The sequence below is a fragment of the Haplochromis burtoni genome, unplaced genomic scaffold (genome assembly GCF_018398535.1).
Source record: "Haplochromis burtoni strain Fernald_Lab_line unplaced genomic scaffold, NCSU_Asbu1 Contig_44, whole genome shotgun sequence".
NCBI classification, from domain to species: domain Eukaryota; kingdom Metazoa; phylum Chordata; class Actinopteri; order Cichliformes; family Cichlidae; genus Haplochromis; species Haplochromis burtoni.
In genome coordinates, this window is record NW_024582405.1 from 2,081,021 (window position 1) to 2,107,162 (window position 26,142).

The 26,142-nt window shown below is 40.2% G+C and overlaps 2 protein-coding genes across 4 annotated transcripts in view; both read left to right on the plus strand.

Moving 5' to 3' along the window:
• nup107 (nucleoporin 107) overlaps positions 1–12,840 on the plus strand; it is a 27,571-nt gene extending 14,731 nt beyond the window's left edge. Inside the window, exons 10-27 of the mRNA XM_005921057.3 lie at positions 270–358; positions 443–518; positions 603–716; positions 1,298–1,388; positions 2,408–2,487; positions 2,592–2,651; positions 2,782–2,927; positions 3,012–3,060; positions 3,156–3,225; positions 3,311–3,426; positions 3,977–4,166; positions 4,244–4,350; positions 6,336–6,438; positions 6,540–6,700; positions 6,791–6,916; positions 7,027–7,140; positions 7,252–7,419; positions 8,419–12,840. Of these exons, the coding sequence (XP_005921119.1) occupies positions 270–358; positions 443–518; positions 603–716; positions 1,298–1,388; positions 2,408–2,487; positions 2,592–2,651; positions 2,782–2,927; positions 3,012–3,060; positions 3,156–3,225; positions 3,311–3,426; positions 3,977–4,166; positions 4,244–4,350; positions 6,336–6,438; positions 6,540–6,700; positions 6,791–6,916; positions 7,027–7,140; positions 7,252–7,419; positions 8,419–8,526 (1,968 nt within the window). The 3' untranslated portion in view covers positions 8,527–12,840. The remainder of the gene's footprint in view (positions 1–269; positions 359–442; positions 519–602; positions 717–1,297; positions 1,389–2,407; positions 2,488–2,591; positions 2,652–2,781; positions 2,928–3,011; positions 3,061–3,155; positions 3,226–3,310; positions 3,427–3,976; positions 4,167–4,243; positions 4,351–6,335; positions 6,439–6,539; positions 6,701–6,790; positions 6,917–7,026; positions 7,141–7,251; positions 7,420–8,418) is intronic.
• On the plus strand, positions 9,200–23,576 carry mdm2 (MDM2 proto-oncogene). 3 transcript variants are annotated; one of them, XM_005921059.3, is made up of 12 exons: positions 9,200–9,515; positions 15,196–15,266; positions 15,356–15,430; positions 17,434–17,567; positions 17,668–17,717; positions 18,023–18,081; positions 19,035–19,122; positions 19,221–19,411; positions 19,491–19,622; positions 19,713–19,784; positions 19,870–20,047; positions 20,817–23,575. In XM_005921059.3, exons 2-12 carry the CDS (start codon positions 15,213–15,215, stop codon positions 21,350–21,352), a joined length of 1,569 nt encoding a protein of 522 aa, XP_005921121.1. In that variant the 5' UTR covers positions 9,200–9,515; positions 15,196–15,212; the 3' UTR covers positions 21,353–23,575. The 3 variants fall into 3 exon arrangements, with proteins under 3 accessions (XP_005921121.1, XP_005921122.1, XP_042076116.1); XM_005921060.2 differs by lacking the exon at positions 9,200–9,515 and adding an exon at positions 12,392–12,524; XM_042220182.1 differs by lacking the exons at positions 9,200–9,515; positions 15,196–15,266; positions 15,356–15,430 and adding an exon at positions 16,126–16,187 and having other exon boundaries at positions 20,817–23,576.
• The last annotated feature ends 2,566 nt before the right edge of the window (positions 23,577–26,142 follow it).

Sequence of the window (26,142 nt, forward strand, 5' to 3'; positions counted from 1 at the left end):
GACTATATCGATATAAACGATATTGTCACATCTTATATCTCGTATGAAAATATATCGATATTTTTTAAACTCGATATATCGCCCAGCCCTAGTCAAGAGACTGAATGCCACTAATCGGACAGTCAGTGTCGTCATGGTTTTGTGAATGAATAAGCGTGGAAATTTTGGTAAAGTCTTTTGATCTTGATGGTATCTGGACTCTATATTTCCTGTGATCTAATGAGCCAATTGTAAGGCTAATTGTTTCCCTGGTGGTTGCTGTGTTGCAGCTGGTTGTTGATTGGCTGGAGAGCATTGCCAAGGATCAGATTGGAGATTTCTCTGATAACATCGAATACTACGCCAAAAATGTGTGCTGGTGAGCCCCTTTGTTTATTTATGAAAGCATAAAGCCCACATTGTTATGTGCATTAAAGTCTTCGGTGGGGTATTTGTGTTTTAGGGAGAATACTCTCCACGCACTGAAGATGAGAAGGAAGAGCGGCACCACCTTCACAGTCCCTCTGGTCACTGAGCTGGTGAGGCCTGTTACTGCAAACATAATCACATAATTTCTTTGTCCCCTATGTTTCTGAATGTGTTCATAACGTTTGTGTGTTTAGGACCCAGATGCCCCCCTCCGGCAGCAGCGCCCCCTGGCTGATCTGGACAGAGAGGACGATGCCCGGCTGCTGAAGAACCTGTTCACACTGATTAGAGCGGGGATGACCGAGGAGGTGAAGAGACATTGAGACGCACAGCAGGGGATAGAGGGGCATCAATAAACTAATGTTTTTATTAAAGTTCACCTTCCAGACAAATTCAACTTAGTGCTATATAAGACTGAAACCAGTCTTGAAACTCATTGCTACCCGGAGTGGGAACCGTAGTCGCATGTTCACGCTCTAATTCTCATCCCAGCCTCTTCAGTCAGGGTAACAAAAAATCAAAACACACTCAGTGTTTTCTTTAAAAGCTGAAACAAGTCAAGCTTTTAGTTGTGTTTCTCTCTGCTATGATCCAGAAAATATATAAGCTCTGAAGGATTTCCACCAGGAAAGCTGTAAAGCCCGGTGGCTTCAGGGTAATCAGAGGCAGATAATTTAATAGTGCACTTTATTGGTGTCGTGCTGGTGCTTAGGGTAATCTTATCTGAGACATCATGGAGGATCTCCCAATCTCTTAGGTGCACCATAAGGACAGGAAAGCTGAGAGGAACTTGGAGCACATAATGAAAAGTTTTGATGGTCTCTGGTGGATGCTGTGAAGTTTCATTTCCTGTTCATTTCTTCAGCTGTTTGTCTTTGTGTTTTTTCAGGCTCAACGGTTGTGCAAACGCTGTGGTCAGGCCTGGAGAGCAGCAACTCTGGAAGGCTGGAAACTCTACCATGACCCCAACATGACCTCAGGTACTGTCTGGCCCCAAAGCAACGAGCACAAGGAGTGATGTTACTTAAGTTTAAATATCTGTGCTCAGCCATCCAAAGCAACGAGAGAAATTCTGTAAGAAATCTGAGCCTTTCTGTTTTTCAACATAATGACACAGAAATGCTGCTGTATGAAAGAGCGGAATCTGTCAGCATGACAGAGATTAATTGGGAATAATCTGTAAGGAAAAACAATGTAAAATTACTATTTGAAGTTCAGGAAGCTTATTCCCCAGACTGACCTGTATGCATAAAGCAGAAATCTTGTAATTCACAGAAATAGCCCTTTTTGCCCCTCGGCTCTGAAAGGCTGATGGGGTGGTGACATCACAATGCTGAGTGAGTGCAACAACTCGAGAACGAAGTGATATAGAGCTCAAATTAATAGGGGCTTCTACCAAAAATCTCAGACTGGTTTGAATCTCAGTGACCTTGACTTCAAGGTCAAAGGTCCAGTTTTTTAAAAATCTTCTAAATGTGATAACTGAGGAGCAAGGTGACCTAGGAGTTTAAAATTGATGATAACAGGGGTGTCTACTAGGAGGCTGATAGTGTGTGTGTGTGTGTGTGTGTGTGTGTGTACAAGTTGTTTAAAAAAAATAAAAATATCTGTGGCAGATGGTGAAATAACATCTTTCTGTCTTTATGCCATTTAGTTATTTACCTATTGCTTAATAACTTTGGTGTAGTGTGAATGGCCATTGGGGAGGTCTGAAGAAACTTAAATTTGACACACCTGCTTTAATTGGAGAAAGGAAGAGGAACCACCATGATAATTACAATTCCTGAAGCCTGGGCTTGCTGCTCACAGTGATCATTAACTGTATCCATGTTTAATATGTACATCCACCATTGTAACAGCATTTATGACAAGAAATAAGGAAACGCAACAGGACCCTAATTAAAGGAATTTCTGGGACTTTTCCCACCTTTTTAAATACAAAGTATACCTGTACGATCCTTCTCTGAATGACTGTCTATTTGTCCTCTTCTCTCTGCAGGTGGTATTGAGTTGCAGCCAGTTGAAGGAAACCCACAAAGAGGGATATGGAAGGCCTGCTGCTGGAGAATGGCCGAAGAGGTACGTCATGCATTACCAAATGTGTGAGAAATAAGAAGGCTGAGCTTGTGTTCAGTCAAGCTTGAAAATGAGAAGAATGAAGCAAAATAAAATGTGTGTTTTAGGAGCAGTTAAACAGATATGAGAGGGCGATCTATGCCAGCCTGAGTGGGAACCTCAAACCGGTAATATAACCAGTTTCTGTGTTAATCAGAAATCAGCAGCTCAGAGTCACCTCTGTGTTTACGGTCAGTCGAATCTTAGATAATGGCAGACCTGACTGTGTGTGTGTGTGTGTGTGTGTTTGCGTGTTAGCTGCTGGCAGTGTGCGAATCGTGGGAGGACTGCGTGTGGGCGTATTTCCGAGTGATGGTAGACTCACTGGTTGAGAAGGATCTCATGTCTTCGGGTATGGCTCATCATGAGGTGGAGACGTTACCAAGGGAGTACCTGGAGGCCAAGTACGACACACACAGAATAAAATAAATAAATAAATAAAAAAATAAAAAACTGCTTCGTCTCTGATCTACTGCCTCCTCTTGCAGCTGGACCATGGAGAAAGTGTTTGAGGAGCTTCAAGCATCTGAGGCGAAGGTAAAACCGGTTCTAACTGAATGTGATTGGTGGGACATATTGAAATTGCACAGCACAGTAAACCAGTGTTTGTTTGTTTATTTTTCTGTGCGCAGAGGGTGCTGGAGGAGACGAGAGAGCATTATCATGTCATCCAGAAGTTTGTCATCCTGGGGGACCTGGATGGTAAGACCAGCTCTGACCCGACGGGTCGCATCAAACATGTAAGCTCCAGTTTCTCATGAACCCCTTTGTTTGGTGTCTCACTCAGGCCTGTTGGAGGAGTTTTCCGATTGGCTAACTGCATCTAAACCCCTCCCCTCGCACTTGCTGCGCTTCATGACTCACCTTGTGCTGTTCTTCCGCTCCTTGGGTTTGGCACTAAAGGTAAAATTCACGTTAAAGGTTCTTACTGGTCATTTTATGAGAAATTTTTCGCTTTAGCCTGTATTTAATTTATAGATACTGAGAGCTGACTGGATCTGATGTAATGTAACTTTAACCTCACTTTTAAATGTATCTTTCAGCTTCTTGCCTAAAGTAAAGAAGACAGGACTGACAAACTCTCAAAGAATAAATAATTAATCAACAAAACTGCAGACAGTGAATCACTTTTTCATTTTTGGTCATGTTTCCAGCCTTTTTTTTTTTTTTTTTTAAATACAAATTTTGAATTTTGAGTGTAAAGAATTGAGCTGATTGGGTGTGAGGAACACTGTGTAGTCCAACAAATGGGCTTTATGTTTTGTTTTGTTTTTTTATAACCCCCCCAAATTCCCCAAACTCTCCCCAAATCCTAAAAAATTCAGGATACAAATCTGGAGCCGCAGCAGAACTTCAATACCAGCTCATGTGAATGAGGCGTTCACATCGAGGATAATCAGTTTGTTTACGGGTTCACATTTTTAAATGTCGTGTTCCCGCCTCTCGCCTCTAGGAAGAGGTGTGCATTGATGTGGTGAAGGCGTACGTCTCCCTTCTGATCCAAGATCAGCAGACAGACCTTGTGGCAAGCTACGTCGGCCAGCTTCCCGCCGACCTTGCAATCTCTCAATATGCTGCGTTCCTGGAGACCGTCACCCAGCCGGAACTCCGCCCCCGCTGCCTGCAGCTCGCCATTGAAGCTGGTGAGACAGACACACACTGAGGTCAGTAAGAGCAGACCCTTTATCACTGAAAGAAAACTGACCATGTGTGTGCATAGGTCTGGATATTTCTGCCGTAACCAAGCTGGTGGTGGAGACTGTGAGAGAGACAGACGACACAGAGTTCACGCACCATAGCCAGACGCTGGAGACGGGAACTACGAAGGTAACGACCAAAGTGTTCACTTTGGATTTAATTTCTCTTATGAAGTCATTCCAGTAATTTGTCTAAATTATAACAAATGTAACTTTGCACACGTGTGGGAATATATTAGGGCAGTGTTTCCTAAAGTAGGGGGAGCGCAGAGCCATTGCATAGGGGGGGCAGTATAAATTTAAAACAAAAAGAATGCTTGGACACGGCTAGCATAATGGACAGGGTTTTGATGGGGCTTCCACACAAATGCAAAGCGGAAGATGAACGAACCTTTGCCACATATGTTTCCAAACCAACTTCCTTTCAAGCCAAAGACTAGAAAATATGGTGATGCATAGCTTGCCTTTGGCTTCACCTGCACCTGCATTTGTTTCCCCTGCTTTGGGAGCATGCACTGGGCTGTCCAAATCACGGACAAACAGTATCCCACATTCTTGATTTTTAGTTCACAAACACTTCTTATAATGAAATTTTGGCGATGTTATCTCTTTATACAGGAAAGTTACAGTGGGATACAAATAATATCAGGCTGATCCTGCCACAATTTGTTCCCCCGGTTAAAATAACAAACAGTATCCCACAGCTGTTTGTTTTTAAACCCATTTTGCACAGAGACATTTTTTGAAAAATGTATTGATAGTAGTGTTGAATAGTATTACACAGTAAAAAAACAAAAACAAAAATCAACAAACAACTGTACTTAAAGTAAATACACCATAATGATGGTTTGTTTTTCTGTTATGTGTGTGGTTGGAGGATGTGCTTGTGTATATTTAAAAAAGAAAAAAAAGGGGGGGGGCTAGCAAAAAGTTTGAGAACCACCGTATTAAGCCATGTGTCACAACTTTGGTTTAAACCTTTAAAAACTCTACATAAAATTTTTATGTAGAACATCTTAAAGGTAAACTGCCTTATTTAGCAGAGGTATGCAGAATGTTCCAGTGTTGGTGAACTGTGTGGAAATGGGAAAAGATATTTTGTGCCACTTGCACTTTCCACTTGCACTCCCTCTCCCCTCCTCTCTGGAGGGCAGAGGAAGGGGAAACAGGAGGACAAAGGAGGGGGCAACAACTAAGCTGTAGTGCCTCTTCACCTCACTGTGCAATACCTTTGTGCAATACTTTTGTAAATAGTCAACAGTGCAATAGACCTCAATACTTGAAATGTGCAATTCACTTGTATTTTTATTTTTATTCCTATTTATTCTATTTATCCCCTTGTATATTTTATTTATATTGTCTCTGTATTTATATATGTGTGTGTTGTGTGTTGTGTATATAATATGAATATTCTGTAACTTCTGTCGGTGCTGTGCTTTTTTGGAAATCGAATTTCCCAGAGGAACCCACCCGAAGGATTAATAAAGTTCTATCTAATCTAATCTAATTAAATTCAGCAGCCATCTGGAGATGGCTGGAGAGTGTGTGGTTTGACTGTTATGAGAGCTTCACGCTCTTGCAGGTAATTCTGCTCTTGGATCTGAATCCTTCCCGCTCGACTCGACTGACTTTTCACAGAAAGTTACCTGCGAGAGAGTGACTCTGCAATGAATACCTGCACCCTTGAAATTATTTAATTTGCTAAGGTTTTTTTTTTTTTTCTTGCATCAAACTTCTGACATAAATATTATTCCATATACACAAGTCTGCTGAGTCATTGATGCGCCGTATCTCCACTTTTCAGAATTAGAATACTTACATAATTCCCTTTAGGGATTATGTATTTTATGGCAGTTTGTTTGGAGCTGGCCTATATCAAACACAAGCAGAAACAATAGTATGAAGTTCAGAGAGATAACAGGAGAAATTCACACAGCTGCAACAACGTCTGTTTCCGTTTGACGAGTCTGAATGATGTTTTCTGTTCAAGCACGTCTTGATCAGACCAGTTAATTTAGGGTCCATATGAACAGTGATCTTCTAATCAAAGTGTTCATCAGGCTGAAGATGTTTTGTTCATGTAAACATGGCTACAGCGATGTTGTGCTCTGATAGGAGGACCAAAGGAAGATTGATGTCATTGATTGGCTCCTGTATGACCCTGCCCACCGAGCTGAGTCCCTGAAGCAGTCAAATGCCATCATGAGGAATTTTTTGGGTACTTTTTCCTTTTAGCTGTTTATTTATTGATGGTTTTGTTTGTTCCAATTAAATTGCGATTTAGTGGTCAGCTGACTTCCTTCGTCTGTCGTGCCTTAGCTCTGCAGAAACATGACGCAGCCAAGGCGGTGTTCTCTAAAGTCCCGGAAGACTCGATGAGGGAGATCTGCTCCCAGTGGTCAGGAATCAGTCAGACCACGCCGCTTCCTGCTGAGGACGAGAATGCCATCAGAGAGCACCTGTGCATCAGAGCCTATTTGGTCTGTTAGCAACACCTCTCTTCATGTTGTTTTTATAACCCAGTTCACTGAGATGTATTGGACTGAATGTGTGCTTTGATGGTCCTGCAGGAGGCCCACGAGGCGTTCACTGACTGGTTCAGACACAGTAGTTCAGCCCCACAGAAGCCGGCACCGGCACCCGAGGCCAAATTCACTGAGAGGGTAGCCAATGAGATGAGGGAAAAGGAGTACCAGGTATTTTTTTTTCTTCTAAATTTATTTTTTATTTAGTTAAGGCATCAGTGTTTAAAAATAAAAACTTTACCACTGCAGATGTTCCACATGTGCATTGTCTGGTTTTTCAGGCCTCACTGTCCGCCTGGTCCTGCCGTCTGGATGCTTTGACGGAAGATGTGAAAGAGAGAATCTACAATGTTCTGCTGTTCGTGGACGGAGGCTGGATGGTCGACAACAGACAGGTTACTGCTTAAATCACAACACACAAACTCTAAAAGATTAATTGAGGAGCATCAGCTACATTCATAACATGACCATGTGGTAATTTAATATTTGGTTGGTTGTGTTTTCAGGATTCTGAGCCAGACTCAGAGCGCAGCCACCAAATGGCAGCTTTGCGCTCTCTGTGTCTTCCACGCCTCAGCTTCCTGCTGCTCAGCGTGCTGCAGAGCTCCTCGAGACACCAGGAGGCGCTGCGGCTCGCTGACATCATCTCGTCTGACCAGCACTGCCTCTACCAGGTAACTGAAGCCTGCATGAACTTCCGACTGTTAACTTAGGTTTTCTTTGTCAGGGTATTACTCCAGGAAGCAGGTTTAGCTATCAACTGAGTTTGTTAATCCTGAGTTGAAGGGAAACTTTTTTTGTTCCAGAAAGAGAGTTGACTTCAACTCTGAGTCACTTACCATGGGAGCAGACAGGTTTTCTTCAGCAGGATCTTTTTCTCTGACTCCACCCCTCCTGCTACACCTGAACCGCCTGACTGACACTCAGTTTTATTTTCTCATTCATGAAGTCGCTGTCCAAGCCCAGAACAAGGCCATCAGATGATTTTACAAGCACTGGAATCCCATGGAGATGTGTTTAACATGCACACTTTTATAATCATTCGTCAGTATATGTGGACAGAGACATTATTGGACAGTGATGCCGCTTTCAGATTGTCTGTGCCTCTAAAATATTTACATGACTGAGAAACAAACAGATCTGTGCAAAGCTACAGATCACACTGATCAGTGATCTCAATGATCAGTCATTGATCGTGTTGTACTTAGTCAGTGATGGAAAAATGTCTCACAGCTGACTAACTGGAAAACGAGGCAATGTGGGATTTACAAATTTATGCCTAAGGCGCATTTACTGGAGTGTGCCAGTATTCTTACTTGTATTTATTTAGTTTTGTCCCTCTTGGGTTACAGCTGATTATTTACATTTAAAATCAAAAATAAAATTAGGATTCCATCTTCAGCTGATGAAAATTAAAGTGGGGTAAATATCGGGTAATATTCAAAATTCCTCTAAAACGACCCGTTGCCATGGTGAATCGTGGTATTGGAGGTCCATTTATGATGAAGATTTTCTTTCCCTACTTACGGACAGACTTAACTTGGGGTGAACATACTCGGAGTTGATAGATCATATTCACATCAGCTGTACTGGAACGTGAAACTCAAGTTTGTAGAAATTCCTGGTTTCTGTTTCTTTGTTTTAACTCTTTGTTCCTCTTCGCTTGCTCTCAGGTGTTTTCTAAGGAGGAGCTGAGGAGGTTTCTGCAGAAACTGAGGGAGTCGTCTCTCGCTTTGTTGGACCGAGGAGTCGACCCGCTGGGCTACGAACTGCAGCCATGAACGAAGAAACACACACACATAGCAGTGTTTAAAGCGCTGCTGATTTTTGTTTTGTTTTTCGATTGTCTGTTTTTTTGCAAAATAAAAAAAATAAAAGCCTGTTTCCTGTAGTGCCTTGTGTATTTTAATTAGAAGCAGTAGTACACGAGAGCTGCCACAGGTGCCAATTTGGGTTTTAAAATTAATATATGTACATATAAACAAATTCTTTATTTAAAAACTATACAGTTATTTATGTTAGAAATATTTCCAAACCATGTGCTACTGGGGTAAAATATACATCAACCTCAAAAATATGACTTGATTGTAACATGAATACTTATACAGCCTCCACTTCACCCCACACTTCCCACAGCTCTGGGTCATGTCAAAGAAATTAATAAAGCATGATCATATGTATAATTTTGAGGTAAAATAATTTCATAAAAACAAATTAGCAATTTACTGATCTTTTAACATGTCCTGCTAATGTAGACTGGTCTTTATTTTGAAATTAATAATTTATTCTTGTATTTATGTATTTATTTATTTATTTTTACATAAACAGGAATTTTATGGCCCAAACTGCTCAGATTGGATGAGTTTAATGGTTTTATTGTCGTATCAGTGTGTTTGGGGATTTGAATTGAGAAATTGTTGGCTTCCTAGCCACTAGGGGCGCCATCTGACTAAGTCACAGCCTTTGAGTGGCGAGCGTTGTAAACACTAAGTAGAAGTAGCTCAACTGTCCGGGAAATTGTTGGATTAACGTCGTTGTTGGATATTATTTCATCATAAGTGAATTAGAAATGTGCGTAAATAACAGCTAAACTTTTCTGCGCCAGATTTTAGCGCTCTAACTGCAGCAGAAGTCCGCGTTAGCAAGTTGATAGCATATTGTGGCTAGCAGGCCGCGGAGCCTCGGGGTTTCTTGATCAAGTTGACACGCGTTGAGAAGTAGCGCCGTGGACGCTGCTTTCTACCAACTCAAGTCCGTCTGCTCAATCCTGGTAAGATAAAACGATCACTCTAAAATAACTCTTTGTGCTTTAACACTAATGCTTTTGGTGGGTTTCTAGTCTCTGCGTTTTTTTTTTAAAATTACTGTTTAAATATACTTTTTACATATCCTTTAAAGCTTCAGCGTTAGCCGTCAATACCGCAGGGAAAATTGGATTTAACTGTTCAGATTGAGACGTTTTTATATCTGATTTATGGTAATGTATTACTAAATTTTGTTTTTACTTCATGCATAAAGTTATAAGTAGATGTGTTTTTATCCACTGTTAGCAGCCAGCAACTGAGCTCTTTAGTACCTCGTTCTGCAGACAAAACAATAATCAGCCTTTAATTTTAGCTCCTGAAGTCTGCGGTCAGTTTGAAGTATCTCCTCATTAATTTTCCTCCGATGAGTGTGAGATAATACAAATAGAGGTGATGAAAGGTTCCGGCCGGGCTCTCTCAGATCTGTGTGTGTAAGACACAAACTCAGACAGAGGAGAGTGAGCGGGACATGTCCGGGCAAACCTTCCTGCCTTTCTGAGTTGTCACGGTTTAGCAGCTGACTCACACAGCCGGTCAGCTGTTTGCGGGGAAAAATTACACACTCGAGGGCAAAAGCAAAGCCAAACAAGTACAAAGTGTACTGGCTTCACCTTGGCAGCACTTTTAGGATCCTTAAAAGACAAGAAGTTTATTTGTATGCAATATCAGATACTAGTGATGTGCTCATAAAAACAGAAGACATGGGGAAGTGGTGCACACAGGAACAACAATAAGATTACTCAGGCTGAAGTAGTGAAAGTAGCACTGTAAGATAATTAGTTTAAGCATTTTGTGTATGTTCACAGTTCAATGCAGATAAAGTTAATAATAATAATCATTCATAAAATAAGGTTAAACATGTTTATTTGCCTCACATTGTTGCATTAATTAGATTATCATAGTTGTGTTAACAATTTGTGTTAAATTTTATTACATGCAGTTTAATTTCTGGGTCTGAAACGGCAAACAAAGCTTTCTTCATAATGTGGTTTTATTCCAGGTGGAAGACTGTGAGGTACAGAGGCCACAGCCACAGCAATGTGTAGACAATGTGAAACAAAATCAATAGATTAGTAATTTAATAGGAAAACGGTGACCACATGCTGTTAGTAAAACAAAAACACCTCAGAAGTTAAATCATTACAAGAAATAAGAGAGTTAATAAAAGCTACATAGTTCAGTAAAAAAGCATAAAACAATCATCTTTATTTATCTCTGGATTTATTCAACTTAGAAAAAAAAGAAAAAACCTGAACAGCCAAAGCCAAAAACAATACAATTGTTTTCATTTTTGATCTGATGGATTTTGTGCTGTTAATGTTAATGAAATTATGTTGATTTGCTTTAAGATGGCTGAGAATATCTCGTATTCTCAGCAGTTTCTGGTGTGTTTGCTGCTTTAAATCAGAATCAGACACTTTTGTTTATCTGAAAATGAACATATGCAGACAGCGTTAAGCCAATCCTAAAGCTCAATTTTGAGCCCGGTTGGAGGTTTAATTTACCCAAGATTAATGGAGATTTTGATCAGATATTTAGCAGTAACTGTCAGATGCATTTCTTTTTTTTTCTTTTTTTTTTTTGTCAAATGAGTTGGGTGCCATCCCCAAAGAGCAAACCTGAACCTGGGAATACCACATAATTTGGCCCATACTAATATTTTTATGTCATGTATGTTTTGTTTTTGTTTGCTGATTATTCCTGCAAAAACAAAAAGGAAATCGTTATTAGAAAAATGTGAACTTTAAACTTATGTCCCTGGTCAGCTGGTAAATCAACAGATAAACTTATGGCTGTTTTTTGTTGAGCGTGACTTTTGAGTGCTGCTGTCATGTCTGGCGACCCCGGTGTACTGTGGTCAGGTTGGTCTTCTCCATCTCTGAGCCACTGCCATTTGTAGTTTACAGCTCTGAACTGTGTGGGTGCACTTTAAAATAAAGTCCTGCACCTCTGTGGAAACAGGGCTGTCTGTTTTTGCTTTGTTTTTTTTATTTTTACAGTTTCCAGCAAAGTCTCACAGGCTCTCACAGGGTTGTTGGAAAATTTAAAATCCAATCAATAAATGTCTTTTTACAGTAACCGAAAGAACAAGGTCCAGTCTTAGTCATCATAGTTAACCAGATTTAAACTAAAAAGTGTGAAACCACATTTTTGTTAATCAAAATAAAAACTCGATTTTACAGTGTTTGATTTAAAAGAAAGTCTGAATGGGCCTTTAAGACAACCTGTCTATGTTACATTATTTAACAGAAGTCTGTGCATTTCAAAAAGCTACATTTAGAAACAACATTTTAAAAAACAGTGTGAAACTAACACTGAAACACAGAAAAATATTTAAAAAAATATATTTTTGAATGTATAATAAAAAATAAACAAGGAAAAAAAGAACTGAAAACAGAAAATTAAACAAAAATAGAAATAGAATAGAAGAACTCTTATTTATGACTTATTTCAATATATTGTCTTTTAGGTCTAATTTTGTGTTTTTGACTTGAGACCAGAAAGAAAAGGTATATGTAAAAAACACTTTTGGTTGGAATAAATAATAAATTGGAGAATTAAGTATTGCGCTGATCTTCCCGGTTTCCTGTGCTCAGATCAAGCAGGTGTTGTGCCCCTGATTTGGCACTGGTTATCTGGCTAAGACTAGTCCTGGTTAGTGAGATAACCAGCACTCTGGTTAGTGTGGTTATGTAACTTTGATAGGATGAGTCAATGCAGACTAGCCCTGGCTTGTCTACAGAAGCTCTATGATTGAATCAGCTGTTCCAGTCTTACGAGTACAGCTGAGTCAGGGCATGATAGGCCCCAGTCAGACTAGGCCAGGCCTTTAAACTGGTCTAGTCCTGACATGTCTGAGCAGGTCTATAAGAGGCTGCAGCTCTGCCCTGCTCCACTCTTTCTGCACTTTATCTGCCTTTATTTGCACAAGATGAGCTGCTAAAACGGATTTATTTCCCCTGCATATACGTAAGGTAAGGTAGGGACTTCATTTTATTCCTTGAATACTGGAAAACATTTTAGACTTTTAACAGCTGATTAATTAAGCATTAACCTGGTGCTAATGCAAAAAGACTGGATGGTTATTGAGTTGATCTGTCTGTCAGGTGTTGTGTCAGGACTACACGTTTGTGTTGTTAAAAACAAGCAAAGATTCAGTAACTTTTTAAGCAAAACTGACACAAAAAGTTAGTACAAGCTTCTTTGAATGTTTTCTGTAAATATGTGTTTTATATCGGTAAGTAAATTCTGTTAAAGTCTGACAGTGTGATGTTTTTTACATTTTCTTGCTTTATTTGCCTGTTGAAAAATGTTGAAAAGTGACATTCTGCTCTGAATGAAAATTTGTGATGCACCGGTTATGAAATCCTGGCTCGGTATCAGTGTGGCTGGGAGCTTGTGCACATATCTGTGGTTATATATATTCCGGTTGTACATCACAGAAACAAAGAGATCTTCCTTAATTTTATTTTTATAGCTTTTCATCTTAACACCATGTCAGGTCACAACTGATCAGATACTGTAAATATGAGCCACTTACATCAGTAAATGTCCTGTTAATTACAGTCACAGGCAATATCTGCACTGATACCTGTGCTCCTGAGTTTACAGTTGAACTCAGTATTTAGATCAGATTATTGCTCAAAGAGGTTTCTGCCCTCCACAAAAATAAAAATCACCAGGCTTTAGGGCTGTTCGATATAACGATATGAAAACATCTATGGTTTCATGTTACGCTATTGTTTGTTTTGTGGTGTCGCTAAACAAGCTGTTTACGGCTAGGGCTGCCACAAACGATTATTTTTAGTCACCGATTATTTTTGTGATTAGTCGACTAATCAGATCATGCATCCATTGGATGTAGAACCTACAGCTTATTGCACCAGCAGCATCTGCTCTTTTATAACTATCATTAGCTTACAGCTTTAAGTGTGTAAGGTATGTGCTAACTAAAAATAAACACAAGATGATAGTTTATTAAATTTTAATGAAATTTGCAGATTGTTTTGGTGACGTTTAATAAACTCCTTGCTATCTAAAATATAACAGGACACCGGAGTAAATTCTCGAGCATCTCACACTTCTGATAATCAGCTGTCTGCTTGACGTTTATTCAGCTGTGTAAAAACTATAACTTTAATCTCAGCCAAACGATTTACTCAGGAACAAATAAAATACTAAAAAAAGCCAAACAATAACATTTTTAAGTTATCTAAGTGACTCATATATCATGTTTAACCTGAGTAGCGAAAGACGGCGGTGGGTTTGAAAACGATTTGCCGGAGTCCGGTGTTCTCACAGGCTCTAGTGAGCCTTGCCCCCGGCTAGCTATCGCGCTAGCTTTTGAAAATATGTGGTGTCTTGATAAACTGAGCCGATATTTGAGGTTTACACAGCTACATTCTCACCTGAAAATATGTTAAACGTTTATTTTGTGACCCAGAAAGAATAATAAGAGTAATATTAAAACTAACTAGCTGCCGCCATTGTTGGAAACTGAGCTGGGCCGCGCTATGAATTCTGGGACACAGCTTCTTCTTCTTCGGGGTTTAACGGCAGCCGGCATTTTTTTGTTTATCAAATAGGGAAATACACAAACTTCGGTCAGGTAGGGTGCCTCAGACTTTCAGGTGAAGATGCACTGATCCATTCCTAGTGTACAAGTACCTTGACTGCAGGTGTTTTCAGTACAGAATGCAAATCCCGTACCAGTCTTGAATGAATAAGCTGAATTTTGTAAATGCACAAATGATTATTTTTTGCTTTGCTGCATCACAGAGTAATGAATCTAATAATCAGAGGACAGATTTCAATAGATTGGCCATATTGATCTGCTTTTTCCATTACCGATATCTGATTCAAGTATCAGCTCGACACGTGAGTGGTTTCTTCAGTTAAATGATCCACAGTTGGAGGCTCAGCAGCCCTCGTCCAGGGCCGAGGTTTTTCCTCCAGATGTGTTTTTGTGTAAGCAAAATAAAAACACAGAAAAGGAACTGGCTGCTCTCAGTCAACACCAGGCGGTCGGCATGCTCTGTATATTTTAGATATTTTATTGTTTACTCTATTTAATTTGTAAAATATGTGTACACACACACACACACACACGTACACATACATATTTAGTATTCACATTCAGTAATATGCATACACTCTTATATTCATATAATTCTCAGATTTAGCCGTTCTTATATTTTGCTTGTTCTTATGTTATTATACTTTTGCACACCTCTGTTGCTTGTGAAGCTCGCACACAAGAATTTCACTCACATGTACTGTACCAGTGTACCTGCACATGTGATGTGACAATAAAAGTGATTTGATTTGCTTTAAACAAACCTGCATCATCTTAAAAGGTTAAATTAACTTTCTAAACCAGGCAGATTAAACACAGACGAAGAAGATGATAATATTTACACAGTAAGCCCGGGATTATACTTTCTGTATCCGGGTTTATATTGCAGTGCTGCAGATGGTGGGGGAGGACTTCAAAGAAATATAACTAATGCTAATGATGAATGCCTAATCTGTCTTACGCTGTGAAAAAGATTTACTTTAGGAGCGCTTTTTCCAAATCTATTATGTTTAAAAAATACTGTACTGGTTTATGTAATCTGTCATAATCTGCTGTGTGTTGGCGTGCAGGGACAATCAGCTTCACCATGTCAGCCGACAGTGATACCAACACCTGGACCACGGAGGACGACAACAAACTGGTGAGGGCGGCAAGTTCCCGACTTCTTCATGTGCTCGTAACTCTTCACTGACTGTGTGACTTAACGTTTTCCTCTCTGTGTGTGTTCAGGTGAGACCAAAGGTAGAGTTCTGCTCTTTGCTGCAGCACGCTGGAGCCACTAAAGATGTTTTCACCATGAAGGAGGTACAGCATTTCCATTTACTGCTCCACATTTCACCGGGAGCTTTGAGACGGTCTTTTTGTTGGCTTTGATGTGTGAGGGGTGTCGTCAGGTGGTGTTAGGACTGTTACCGGACCTGCATTCACAGACAGCAATGAATGAATGAACCCAGAACTTCCTTTACTACCACTGCCCCCTCCTGCCTAAAACACCTGCCTCATACTGCATTTGCATACTTTATGATGAAGCATTGCCACCTTGTGGTGAAGTTTGTAGTCATACGTTGCAGATAGTGCGTGAGATTAAATATGCTTTTTCTGTCCAAAAATCTGCTATCACAGCAACCAAAACTTTAGACACAGCTGTAATAAAATTGGCTCAGTAAAGTAGAATGCAGGATGAGCTCAGCAAAGTAAAAATTATAAAATGTGATATATATTGTCTCTGGTGGTGTTACGATTACATATTTAAAAATCGTTATCAGAAACGTGCATGTCATCTTTATTCGGCCAAGTTTGTGCACACTTACAAGATATTTGAGTCCAGTTCACTTTGCTCTTTGGCATGCAAAAAAAGAAAAATGTTTAAAAAAAAAAAAGCAGGATGTAACGAAAGACAGAATAAAAAAGCAAGTTGCAGAAAGTCTTAAGAAACTTTACAAACTATAAGTGGAAAACTATTTTAAGTGTTTGATTGTTCTTTTTGCTTTCGTACAGCTAAACAGGAAGCAATTTGCTCATCGCGCGTCAATAGCGGATGTTCCAGGCTCTGGTTGCCTAGGTAACCCCTTTATTGTATTTACTACACTGAACTGCGCTCTTATTCGCTTCAGTTGCTTCTCTGAAAGTTTAGAAAAGTCTGAAGGCTAGCGTGGGACCCGCCCACCCCGAGTTGCCGGAGGTGATTTCGCACGCTGTCGTTGCTGTCATTGACATTTGTGGTACTCGGTTGACACGTCACTGCTGGTTTCAGAAAGTTTCAGACTCTGCCGTTATTGCTGATATCGTGATTGTGACCAAGCTGCTCTTTTCCATGGTACACTGGTGTGATCGAGCTGCGTGGTAGCTGGAAATTACTGGTCACTGCGAAGATCTATTACCAATGTGTGTTTTGGCCTTTTAATGAAGATGGCGTGAAAAAAGGAGAACTTTGAGACTCACCCCAGCTCTCCTTTAGTTCATCCTCATGATTTTTCCAGGATTCCCTATTCGACTCCTTTTCCCTCTCAGTCTCATGTCTGCAGTGCTTCCCACATATAGACACTTTTTAATTTCTGGACAGTCCCCTTGCCCGTGGTCTTTTATTTTGAAGGTTAAATCCTTGTCATTTGCATCTCACTCTTATGCCAGTCTTCAGTGTCATTTTGATTTTCTCTTTTGCAGTTCACAAACCTTAGCTCCACCATCGTGGAATCCAAATGGGGGCAGTGGTCTTCGTTGTGTTAAGCTCTATAAACAGACCCTGCAGTTGTATTATTTTTTTGCACCGTTATTTATTTATACATTGTTTTGTTTTCTTTGTGAGCTCATCATCTGTGACTTGGATTTCTTTTTTCTCATTTGTTGCTGCAGCTTAGATGTTGAGAAGAAAACGCCCACTAACAAAAGCTACAAGCAGCCCATATTATTAGGATTTTTCATGCATATTAACGATTTTTGGTGCGTTTAAAAAGGAAATTTAAAATTTGTTTTGGAAAATACTTTACTAATAAATTCCATGTTTGCTCATCAAAAGCTCCAAAACCAACAGGAACATGCAGAGTTTCCAGTTTTGAGGCAAGATAAACGCTGTAATTATATGTGTGATCAACAAAGAACACCTGAACAGTGTTTTCTGGATGTAGAGAAAAGAGAAGAAACTCAGCTTATCCTTTTTCAGAGTGCATAACTTCAACTAATCTGACTGCAGTCTTGTAATGGTGGTAAAATTGCTGATGTTTAAAAACCACAATAATAAAACACCCAAATGTAATAATTAGCCTGTGCATCCTACAATCATCCCACGATGTATCTCTGTGTTTTTGCAGGTAATGTTCTACTTGGGTCAGTACATCATCCAGAAGCAGCTGTACGACCAGAAGCAGCAACACATCGTCCACTGCGCCCAGGATGCTCTGGGCCGTGTGCTGGGAGTCGACAGCTTCTCCGTGAAAGAGCCGCGGTGAGTGAGTGGTAGAGGATGAAGCTTTTGGTCCTTCAGACTCACTAAAAGGAAGAAAAAAAACCCTTTAAATAAAATATGTGATGTTTTCTTGTTTCAGGGTTCTGTTTGCAATGATCACCAAGAACCTGGTGGCTGTCAGGAGTCCAGGTAGGAATCGCATTTTGCACACGAGGCACATTATTAAATGGTCCGAAAATATCCAGTCTTACATCCCCTGAAGTGCCCACAGGTGGAAAGCCAAGGGGCTAAAATTGAGCTGTTTTGGTTCTGTGTAAACACCAATTGACTCCAAATTAACTTGTTTTTCTGACTTTTGGGGAAGAAATGTTAGACCTCCACCTGCTTTTCCTTCTGGAGGATAAAGGCATACTTTCTAAATATTGAGGGTGTGTGTGTTTGTGTATATATAGATGATATCCTGCTGGTCTGACTCTGACAAACACTCTCTTTAGAATCAACAACAAGTCTGAGTGAGCCGCACAGCAGCAGCCAGACAGACAGAAGGACGGAGGTAAGACGCACACCATGTTTGGATTCTCTACGTCTATTGTGTTTTTGCCAGATAAACCTTCGATATTTCTAGCCCAGGTTTGTTCCTTCACATTTACGTACCTTCAGCTTCCTTTCCCTCGCTGTGAGCGCAGCATTTAAGAAGTTTAGAATAAACTCGAAGTAAAGTTTCACCTTGTGCTATTCACACAGGCTATTTTGGACCATTTTACAAGCTCCAACCTCTGAACCATTCCAGCTTACGAGAGAATTACTTCCAGGTGCACTCAACTCCAGTTATGAGTCCACCTAAGAAGCAAAAACACTGCTGCAGTCTTCACTGAGGAATATATTTACCGACACTTTCACAGACTTCCTTCTGAATTACAGAAAGAAACATTCTACTCTTGCTGAGCACTCAAACCGCTATTATAGTGAATTCCTGATTGAGTTGGAAACTCAGATTTCCAACTCAGAAAGTAAAAGCAGTCCCAGTAACCCCAGCTTAACAATCCAAGAGGGCGGCGGTGAACGTAAAGAGCAGGCAAACTGTAAAACTTTGAATTTGTGCTGCTGTTTGTGGCTAAATAATCCAAACGCACACTTTAACCACGAACGAGCTGCAGCAGAATTTTTACAGACAAAAAAACACCAAAAACCAACAAACAAAGTGTTTTGCTGTATTATTAGTTAACTCAATTGTGTCATTAGAACACAAGCCACGTTATCCTATTAACACACATACTCAGACACATCTGGCTGCACACCAGGAGGCTCCAGTCTTTCCTTCTTGCCTTTGTGTGACTTTTTTGTTTTGTGTTTGGGAGAAATTGAACCTTTTGGGGATGATGATCATAAACAAATCTAATGTGTATGATCTAATTTAAAAGTCACATGGAATTTGGTGATTATTCTATGGCCCAACAAGAGTTTAAAAGTTTGAAAATCAGCTCAAAAACGTGTTTGTGCTTTCAGGCGGCAGAAACAGAAGGTTGCTCTTCATCGCCTGACAGGAGAAGGAGAAGGAGGAGGAGAAGGTGGAGCTGCAGGAGCAATGAGCCAGGTGAGTTTCTCCTCAAGATGTACCAGCACTAACTCCACCACCATTTCATTCAAGGCGTTTAACTGTTTAACCAAACTCCGCCCACCTTTTGTCTGCAGGTCCCTCACACAGTGTAGACGACGGGGATGTTGAAGAAGACTCGGAGGAGGAGGAGGAGGGAGGCACGAAAAGGAGACGGTCTGACAGCTACTCGCTGACGTTCGACGACAGCCTGTCCTGGTGTGTGATTGGAGGACTTGGGAGCGGGCGAGAAAGACACAGCAGCCAATCATCTGACTCGCACAGCACAGTGAGCATGACACACAATCAGTGGTTTATTGAGCCTGTGTTGATGTATAATGTGTAATGTGGACTCTGTGTGTGTTTAGTCTGGGAGGTCAGAGGTCACGGACGCAGCGTCAGACTCTGACAGCGACAACTTCAGTGTTGAATTTGAAGTCGAGTCCATAGATTCAGATGATTACAATGAAGATGATGCTTCTCTCTCTGCTGATGATCAGGTAAGAACCACTTAATAGACCGAGCTGGCCATTAAACATCTACCTTGGCTCGACAACGTTACTAATAGCCATCTTGTCTGTGTGCTGCAGGTATATGAGGTCACAATCTTCGAAGCAGATGACGACGACTCCTTTGATGAAGACACAGAGATTACTGAAGCTGTGAGTTGCTGCACAAACACACAGATGACACAAAGCCACACACTTACGCAAGTTGTTCAGGTGTAATGGAGTGTTTTCCTCTCAGGATTACTGGCGCTGTGCGAAATGCGATGAGTTGAACCCTCCTCTGCCCAGAAACTGCCTCCGCTGCTGGGATCTGCGCCAGGATTGGCTACCTGATGTGTCCGTCAACTGTGCCTCCTCCAGCCCTAAAGCCCTGCCCACAAAGCCGACCAACCTATCAGCTGCCAAAGAACCTCCAGGTAAATCTTATCATGACTACAGAGACCAAAGTAGTTTGTTTTCAGAGTAATGCTGTCAAAGAGACGTTTCAAAAGTCAATCAAGTTTGGACTCCTTCATTTAACATACCCCCCCAAAAAAACAAAAAGAAAAAGAAAAGCACAGAGCCGGTGTTTTCAAATAACAAAGGGAAATCTCCAGTGAATCAAAGACGAGTGTAAAGGTTAGAAAACCCCCAGAATATCTTCAGTCTATAAAACCAGGTCAGATGTCCCTGTGTGCCAATGTCAACACACCTGTGCAGAATTACACATCACTCAGATTATTTCATATTAGTCAGACACAGCCTACCTAAAACCACTGGTGATGATTGTCTACATCAGAATACCGAAGCAACAATTTAGAAAACCAATCATTAGGCAGAGAGGAAAAAGAGACAAGCTGCTGCTGTACACCTCATCTCAGATCTATGTAGCTGATACTCGATTTTTGGTGCACATCCCTATCTGCAGACACTTTCTAATGAATAGCCAATCACAACATGAATGTAGAAATCATTTTCAAGTCTCTTATTATTATTATTATTATAATTAGTAGTAGTAGTATTAGAAATCGAATAATTTAATTAAAAACGCTCCAGAAGAGCACAGAGATGTTCAGGTGAGAACCTGCAGGTGCTGACTGGCTCACTTTTTCCTCAAGTGGCCACTTGAGGAACTGCAGCTTGCTGTCAGTTTTATCTTCGGTGACAGACAAGCTGCTAATCAATTGATTGATTTGTGTCCTGCAGGTTCTGACATGGAGGAGAACGGAGTCGATGTTCCAGATGGGAAAAGATTAAAAACTCCTCCTCTGCACTCACAGTGTGCGTCCGACTCCACCTGCTCCTCTGCCGCTGCTGACTCCGCCTCCTCCGCACCAAACTCCCAGGATCTCCTCTCATGCTCCCAGCCTTCCTCCTCCTATTCACAGGAGAAGCTCTGGACTCCCGAATCCCAGCCCTCCTCTTCCTCACACTCATCCTCCATTGATTCTCAGGAGCTTCTCCCACCTTCCCCAGCTCCAGCTGCAGCTCCAGCTGCTCCTCCTACCATGCAAGTCCCCGATATGGAGCGCAGCGTTTCGGCGGAGTGGCGTCTGCCGGACTCGTGCCTGGACCCCTGCCTCATCTGTCAGTCGCGACCAAAGAATGGCTGCATCGTGCACGGACGGACCGGACACCTTATGTCCTGCTACGTCTGCGCCAGGAAGCTGAAGAAGAGGAACAAACTGTGCCCAGTCTGCAGGCTGCCCATCCAGTCTGTCATCCTCACCTACCTCAGCTGAGACCACGCCCTTGCCCCCACACACCGCCCATTCATGTGAGCATTCACAGCTGATGTTCTCACATGTGGACTTCCACAAACTTCAGAATAACTGCAGATACTTTGACTAAATCCCAAATAAAATAAACTTTCAGTTCTCGGGCACATGCGGGCACTTTCTTCAAAACTGAGAAGATTTTCTTGAAAAAGTTAATAATTCTGCTATTTGAACTGTTTCTCTGACCTTGAACCTCTGGAATGAGCCCGTCAAGGGTCTGTCGGGTAACGCCAAGCTTCCCTTTGCTTCGGGTTTCTCTTCTTGTTTTTTTTTTTTTTTTTAAATGGTTGGTGTCGTTTCTTCTGTTTTGCTTTCTGTATTTTAGCGCAGCTTACATAAACACTCATCTTCACTGGTCAATCTCAGGTCCATGCCCTCTAAAGCTCCACCATCATTATGAAAGTCCTACAAACAGAAGCCCCCAGAATTTCATATGAACAGCAGTGGAAAAAGACCAGAATATTAGATCTGAGATTTTTCTTTTTCCTGCTGCATTTTAAAGACTTTTTATTTAAAAATAGTTTAGAACCTCACAAAATTAACTAAATCTATAAATATCGGTGAATATTAAGAAACACAGCTATGACTTTATTCTCAAAACACCTGTGTGTGGTGTTAAAGAGATGCCACCTTAAACCAAGGCTGAGTTCTACCTTAATGTAATACCATTTCACACCACAAGATGGTGCATGATTATTAATGGCAGCATATATTGAAAAATGGAAGTAATGCTAAAATGAATGAAGAAACTGCTGGTGGTGAAAACTAAATTTGGCAGAGGCTATTTCTGAAAAGTTTTAGAAATTTTCTTCACTAAATCATTAATCAGAAAACAGATGGAGGTGGAGCTCAAATGTGAGAAGTTGTAACTTGTTGAATGTTTTTGTGTCACCTTGAAATTTGATGGAAACATCTCCACAGCTAGCTTTCAGACATTTTGTAGATCTTTGAGGTTTTTTAAGCAGACATTTTAAAAAACGAGAGATTTTTGTTGTCAGTTATTTTGAGGCTTAAACCACATTTAGTGTTCTGGTGTGGACAGGTGTGGCGCTCTGTGGCAAAGAGAGATATTTTTAGAATGTGTTAATTATATTTTGTATGATGCAAACTTTCGAAGCATCGGCCGCGTCTTGTAAATGGCACTCGACCCTGAATCATTTCTGCGCCAGCTCTCCGTCGCCTCCGCCAAGCTCGCTCGCTCCTGGATCGCCTCGTTCTGCATCTCAGCTTCTCCCTTGAGATGAGTTCACCTTAACCGGATTAAAAACCCAAAGGGCTCTGACGCTGCATGGTGCATGACGCCGCCGACATCTGAAAGTGTCCGGGGGTGCTAACATCGAGCAGTGCTTTATTTTAGCGGCATTTAATTTCTGACCCTTTTTTGGCAAGTGTCATTGAAAGGAACCCAAATTCATTTTCATGCATATATTTAACTACTGGAAATTTCTTTGACATGTTTTCAGGTTTTTCTGGAAATTTCTTTGAAAGTTGTTTAATTATTGAGAAATTATTGCCGTTAAAATGGAGTGTTGAACATCTTTGATATTTATTTATTTAAAATACTCAAGTTTATTTAAGAAATGTTTCTGAAAGCTTTTTTTGGATAATAAGATAAATTTAATGTTTCCTGTGAAACTCAATAAAGTTTTACTTCTCTAACCACGGGTCTGTCATTTATTTACATTACAAACACACATATTTTAAGTTTGGAAATACAATTCCCATAATGCTTCTGGAAACAATCTTCACACCTTTTGTATCGGGTGAGAAATATAACAGTGTCCTAAGTATTGGTAATTACCACAAGGTAAAGCACGTGAATTTTTGCTATTAACGCTACGTCCACACTAATGCTTGTTCGTTTGAAAACGCATCGTTTCTCTCAGTTTTGGCCTACCGTCCACACTGTAGCGATGTGTCGGTCGCGAACGAAACGGCTCTCAGAGCCGGGTCTTTGACGTGAACGACGCGATCCGGGTCCTCATCGTGAGCCGTGGGTTTGTTTGGGGTTTTTTTGGGGGGTTTTTTCTTTCTCTCACCCTCTCTCACACTTTTTTTCTGCTTCACTCCGCATGTGCTTTGCGCTGGGATGAGGAGAAAGGGCCGGTAGTTACACTTAGTAGCACAGGAACAGAGCGGGAGGGAGAGACAGAGAAAGAGAGCCAGGGACAACAACGTCACATTAGAAAGGTATAGTAATCATCCACAACTATTTTCAGTTGCGGATGATAAAGGATTCAGAAAGTTTATTCATGCAGGCCCATATGACAGAGAATATGCATCTTCTTTTTGTTTTCATATTTTAATTTATATTTAATTGTGTTGTGGTTTGCAGTGTTTTGTGTTGTTTCACTTTAAATTTGTTTAAAAGGAAAAAGCTGAAAATTTAAATAGTTAAAAGTTGAAATGTGAATAGTTGGTTTTTGTATTATATGATTTATTTATTACATTTTATGTGGAGTGAATAAATAAAAGTATATTTATGTGGCCCCTAGAGACAAAGCACGTACAAACTTCAAAACACGTACAAACCCTGAAGCACGTAAAAACTCCGAAGCATGTACAAACTCCAAAACACGTAAAAACTCCAAAACACGTACAAAAGACAACAGAAGTGCTCCAGGATGTTAGGCGCAGTGTTGAGCTTTTGTTAGTGGCGACACAAGCCAGCAAGTACCAACGACCGGATTTGGTGTGTGGTAAAAAATTATTTGAATATATATGAGTGCTTGTGTATAAATACACAAACAATACACACATGCTTTCAATTGTGTAATTTAAGTGATCTAGGTAGCTCTGTTTTGAAGTTCTGTTAACGCTAGAAGGGTCATTCTTACTATTCGGTGCCATTTGAGTCCTAATGACATAATATGGTATATTTAGTGTAAAACTTGTCTAATGCTTATTTCTAAACCATTTTCTTGTATGTTTAACCCCCCTCTACCATAGAACACATTGATATATACACAGGATAAATACATTAAAAGTAAATTACTTTTATTTTAGCACAAGTCACTAAAGTACTATGTCCCCAGTCATGCTTGCTCGACTTCAGTTACAAATATAACTTAAAAAAAAAAAAATCTAGATTTTTCATCATTTCTGGATTGGCTTATTTCTAATGTTCCTCATCAAATGTTCTTTTTTATTATTAAGCCATGTTTAATACTTAAAATCTTTAAAAAATGTTGTGTCCCTGAATCAACTGTCACCCCTGTTACTCTGATAAGAATTCCATAGAACACATCACCTGATTATTCTTTTAGTCACATGACACTCCCAGATGTAACATATTTTGGAGGGAAAACTTTCAAGAAGAAGACGAGTAAGTACCACTCTTTAATCAACCCTTTTTTCAATGTTTTAGCAAGATTTTGTAATGTGGCAAAGCATAACACGTCCAACCTGTTACGCTTATTAATAATGGAAACAATTTTTTTTTTGTAATTTTTATAATATGGCTAATAAACATGTTAAAAATGGTTCTTAGTGGTCACCATGTACTAGCTTGTTGTTCATCATACTAGTAGTAATGGCTAAGTTTAGCATAAAATCTCCCCCCTGTTACCGTCACCCCTGTTATTGCTATGCACTGTAACATGAAATTTCCTTGCAGATTTTAAAAAGGGACATTGTAGCTTTTAGAAAATGTAAATATTACTATAACTGTGTATTCAAAACAGTTATTAATAGAAAATTGAATGTCCTGTAACAGGGTGGACATTTGGCACGTCATGGGTAAAGACTTTGATTTTAAAAAATATTATAATATAATATCCTTAGCTGGACCAATACATTTTTCTTATAGGTTGAAAATCCCTCTTTTAGATGAAATGTTAAAATAATTCAAAATTTTGTATTTTTTGATGAAGAGTGATCACACTGAAATGGCACCGAATAGTAGGAATGCTCGAAATGTTTTGAGGTTTGTACGTGCTGTCTCTAGGTGGCCACCGCATATATTTATATATAAACATATATAAATAAAACTCACTTTTTTTACGTTAGTAATTCCTTTTGTGCATAATTTTATATTATTGTTAATAATAAATTAATTAAAGCAACAAAACAATCTGAAGAGCCGGTTCGGAGCCGAAAGAGCCGGCTCTTTTTAGTGAGCCGACCGAAAGAGCCGGATTCTCTAAAAAGAGCCGGAAATCCCATCACTAATCTAAGCACTGTACGGCACGAGCTTTTCAAAAATGCTCTCGAAAACGCATACATTTGAAGACTTTGCGTCGCAGTGTGGACAGCGAAAACGAGACTTTCTAAAACGATGACGCATGTTAGTCATGTGATGCAGTCATGTGACCAATTAAACTAAGATAGAGGAGGGCATTATACAGCAGTTGTTTTGTTTGCTCTCAATTTTGACAGCCCTATTAAAGATTAATATCAGTTGTACATGCTCCAGATAGCTTTTCTTCAAATTCTTTAATTCTCACTCGCTTTTGCAACTTTGTAGTTTTGTGTTACTCGCAGCAACAACTCCACTTCATTGTTAGTCCATTTAAAAAACTCGGTGCTTTTCCTCGACATTTTGCTGTGAGGTTTCAAAGAGCCGCAAAGTAAATAAACGGCATACAGAAATGAGGCAGGCCGAATCATCTTGCGTTTCACGCATGCGCAGTACTGGAACGTAAGAGTTTTCGGTCGTTTCAACGTGGACGCACAACTCTGTGAAAACGACTGAAAACGCCAGTGTGGACGCGGAGCATTTTCAGACGAAAAATCTATTCGGACTAGTGTGGACG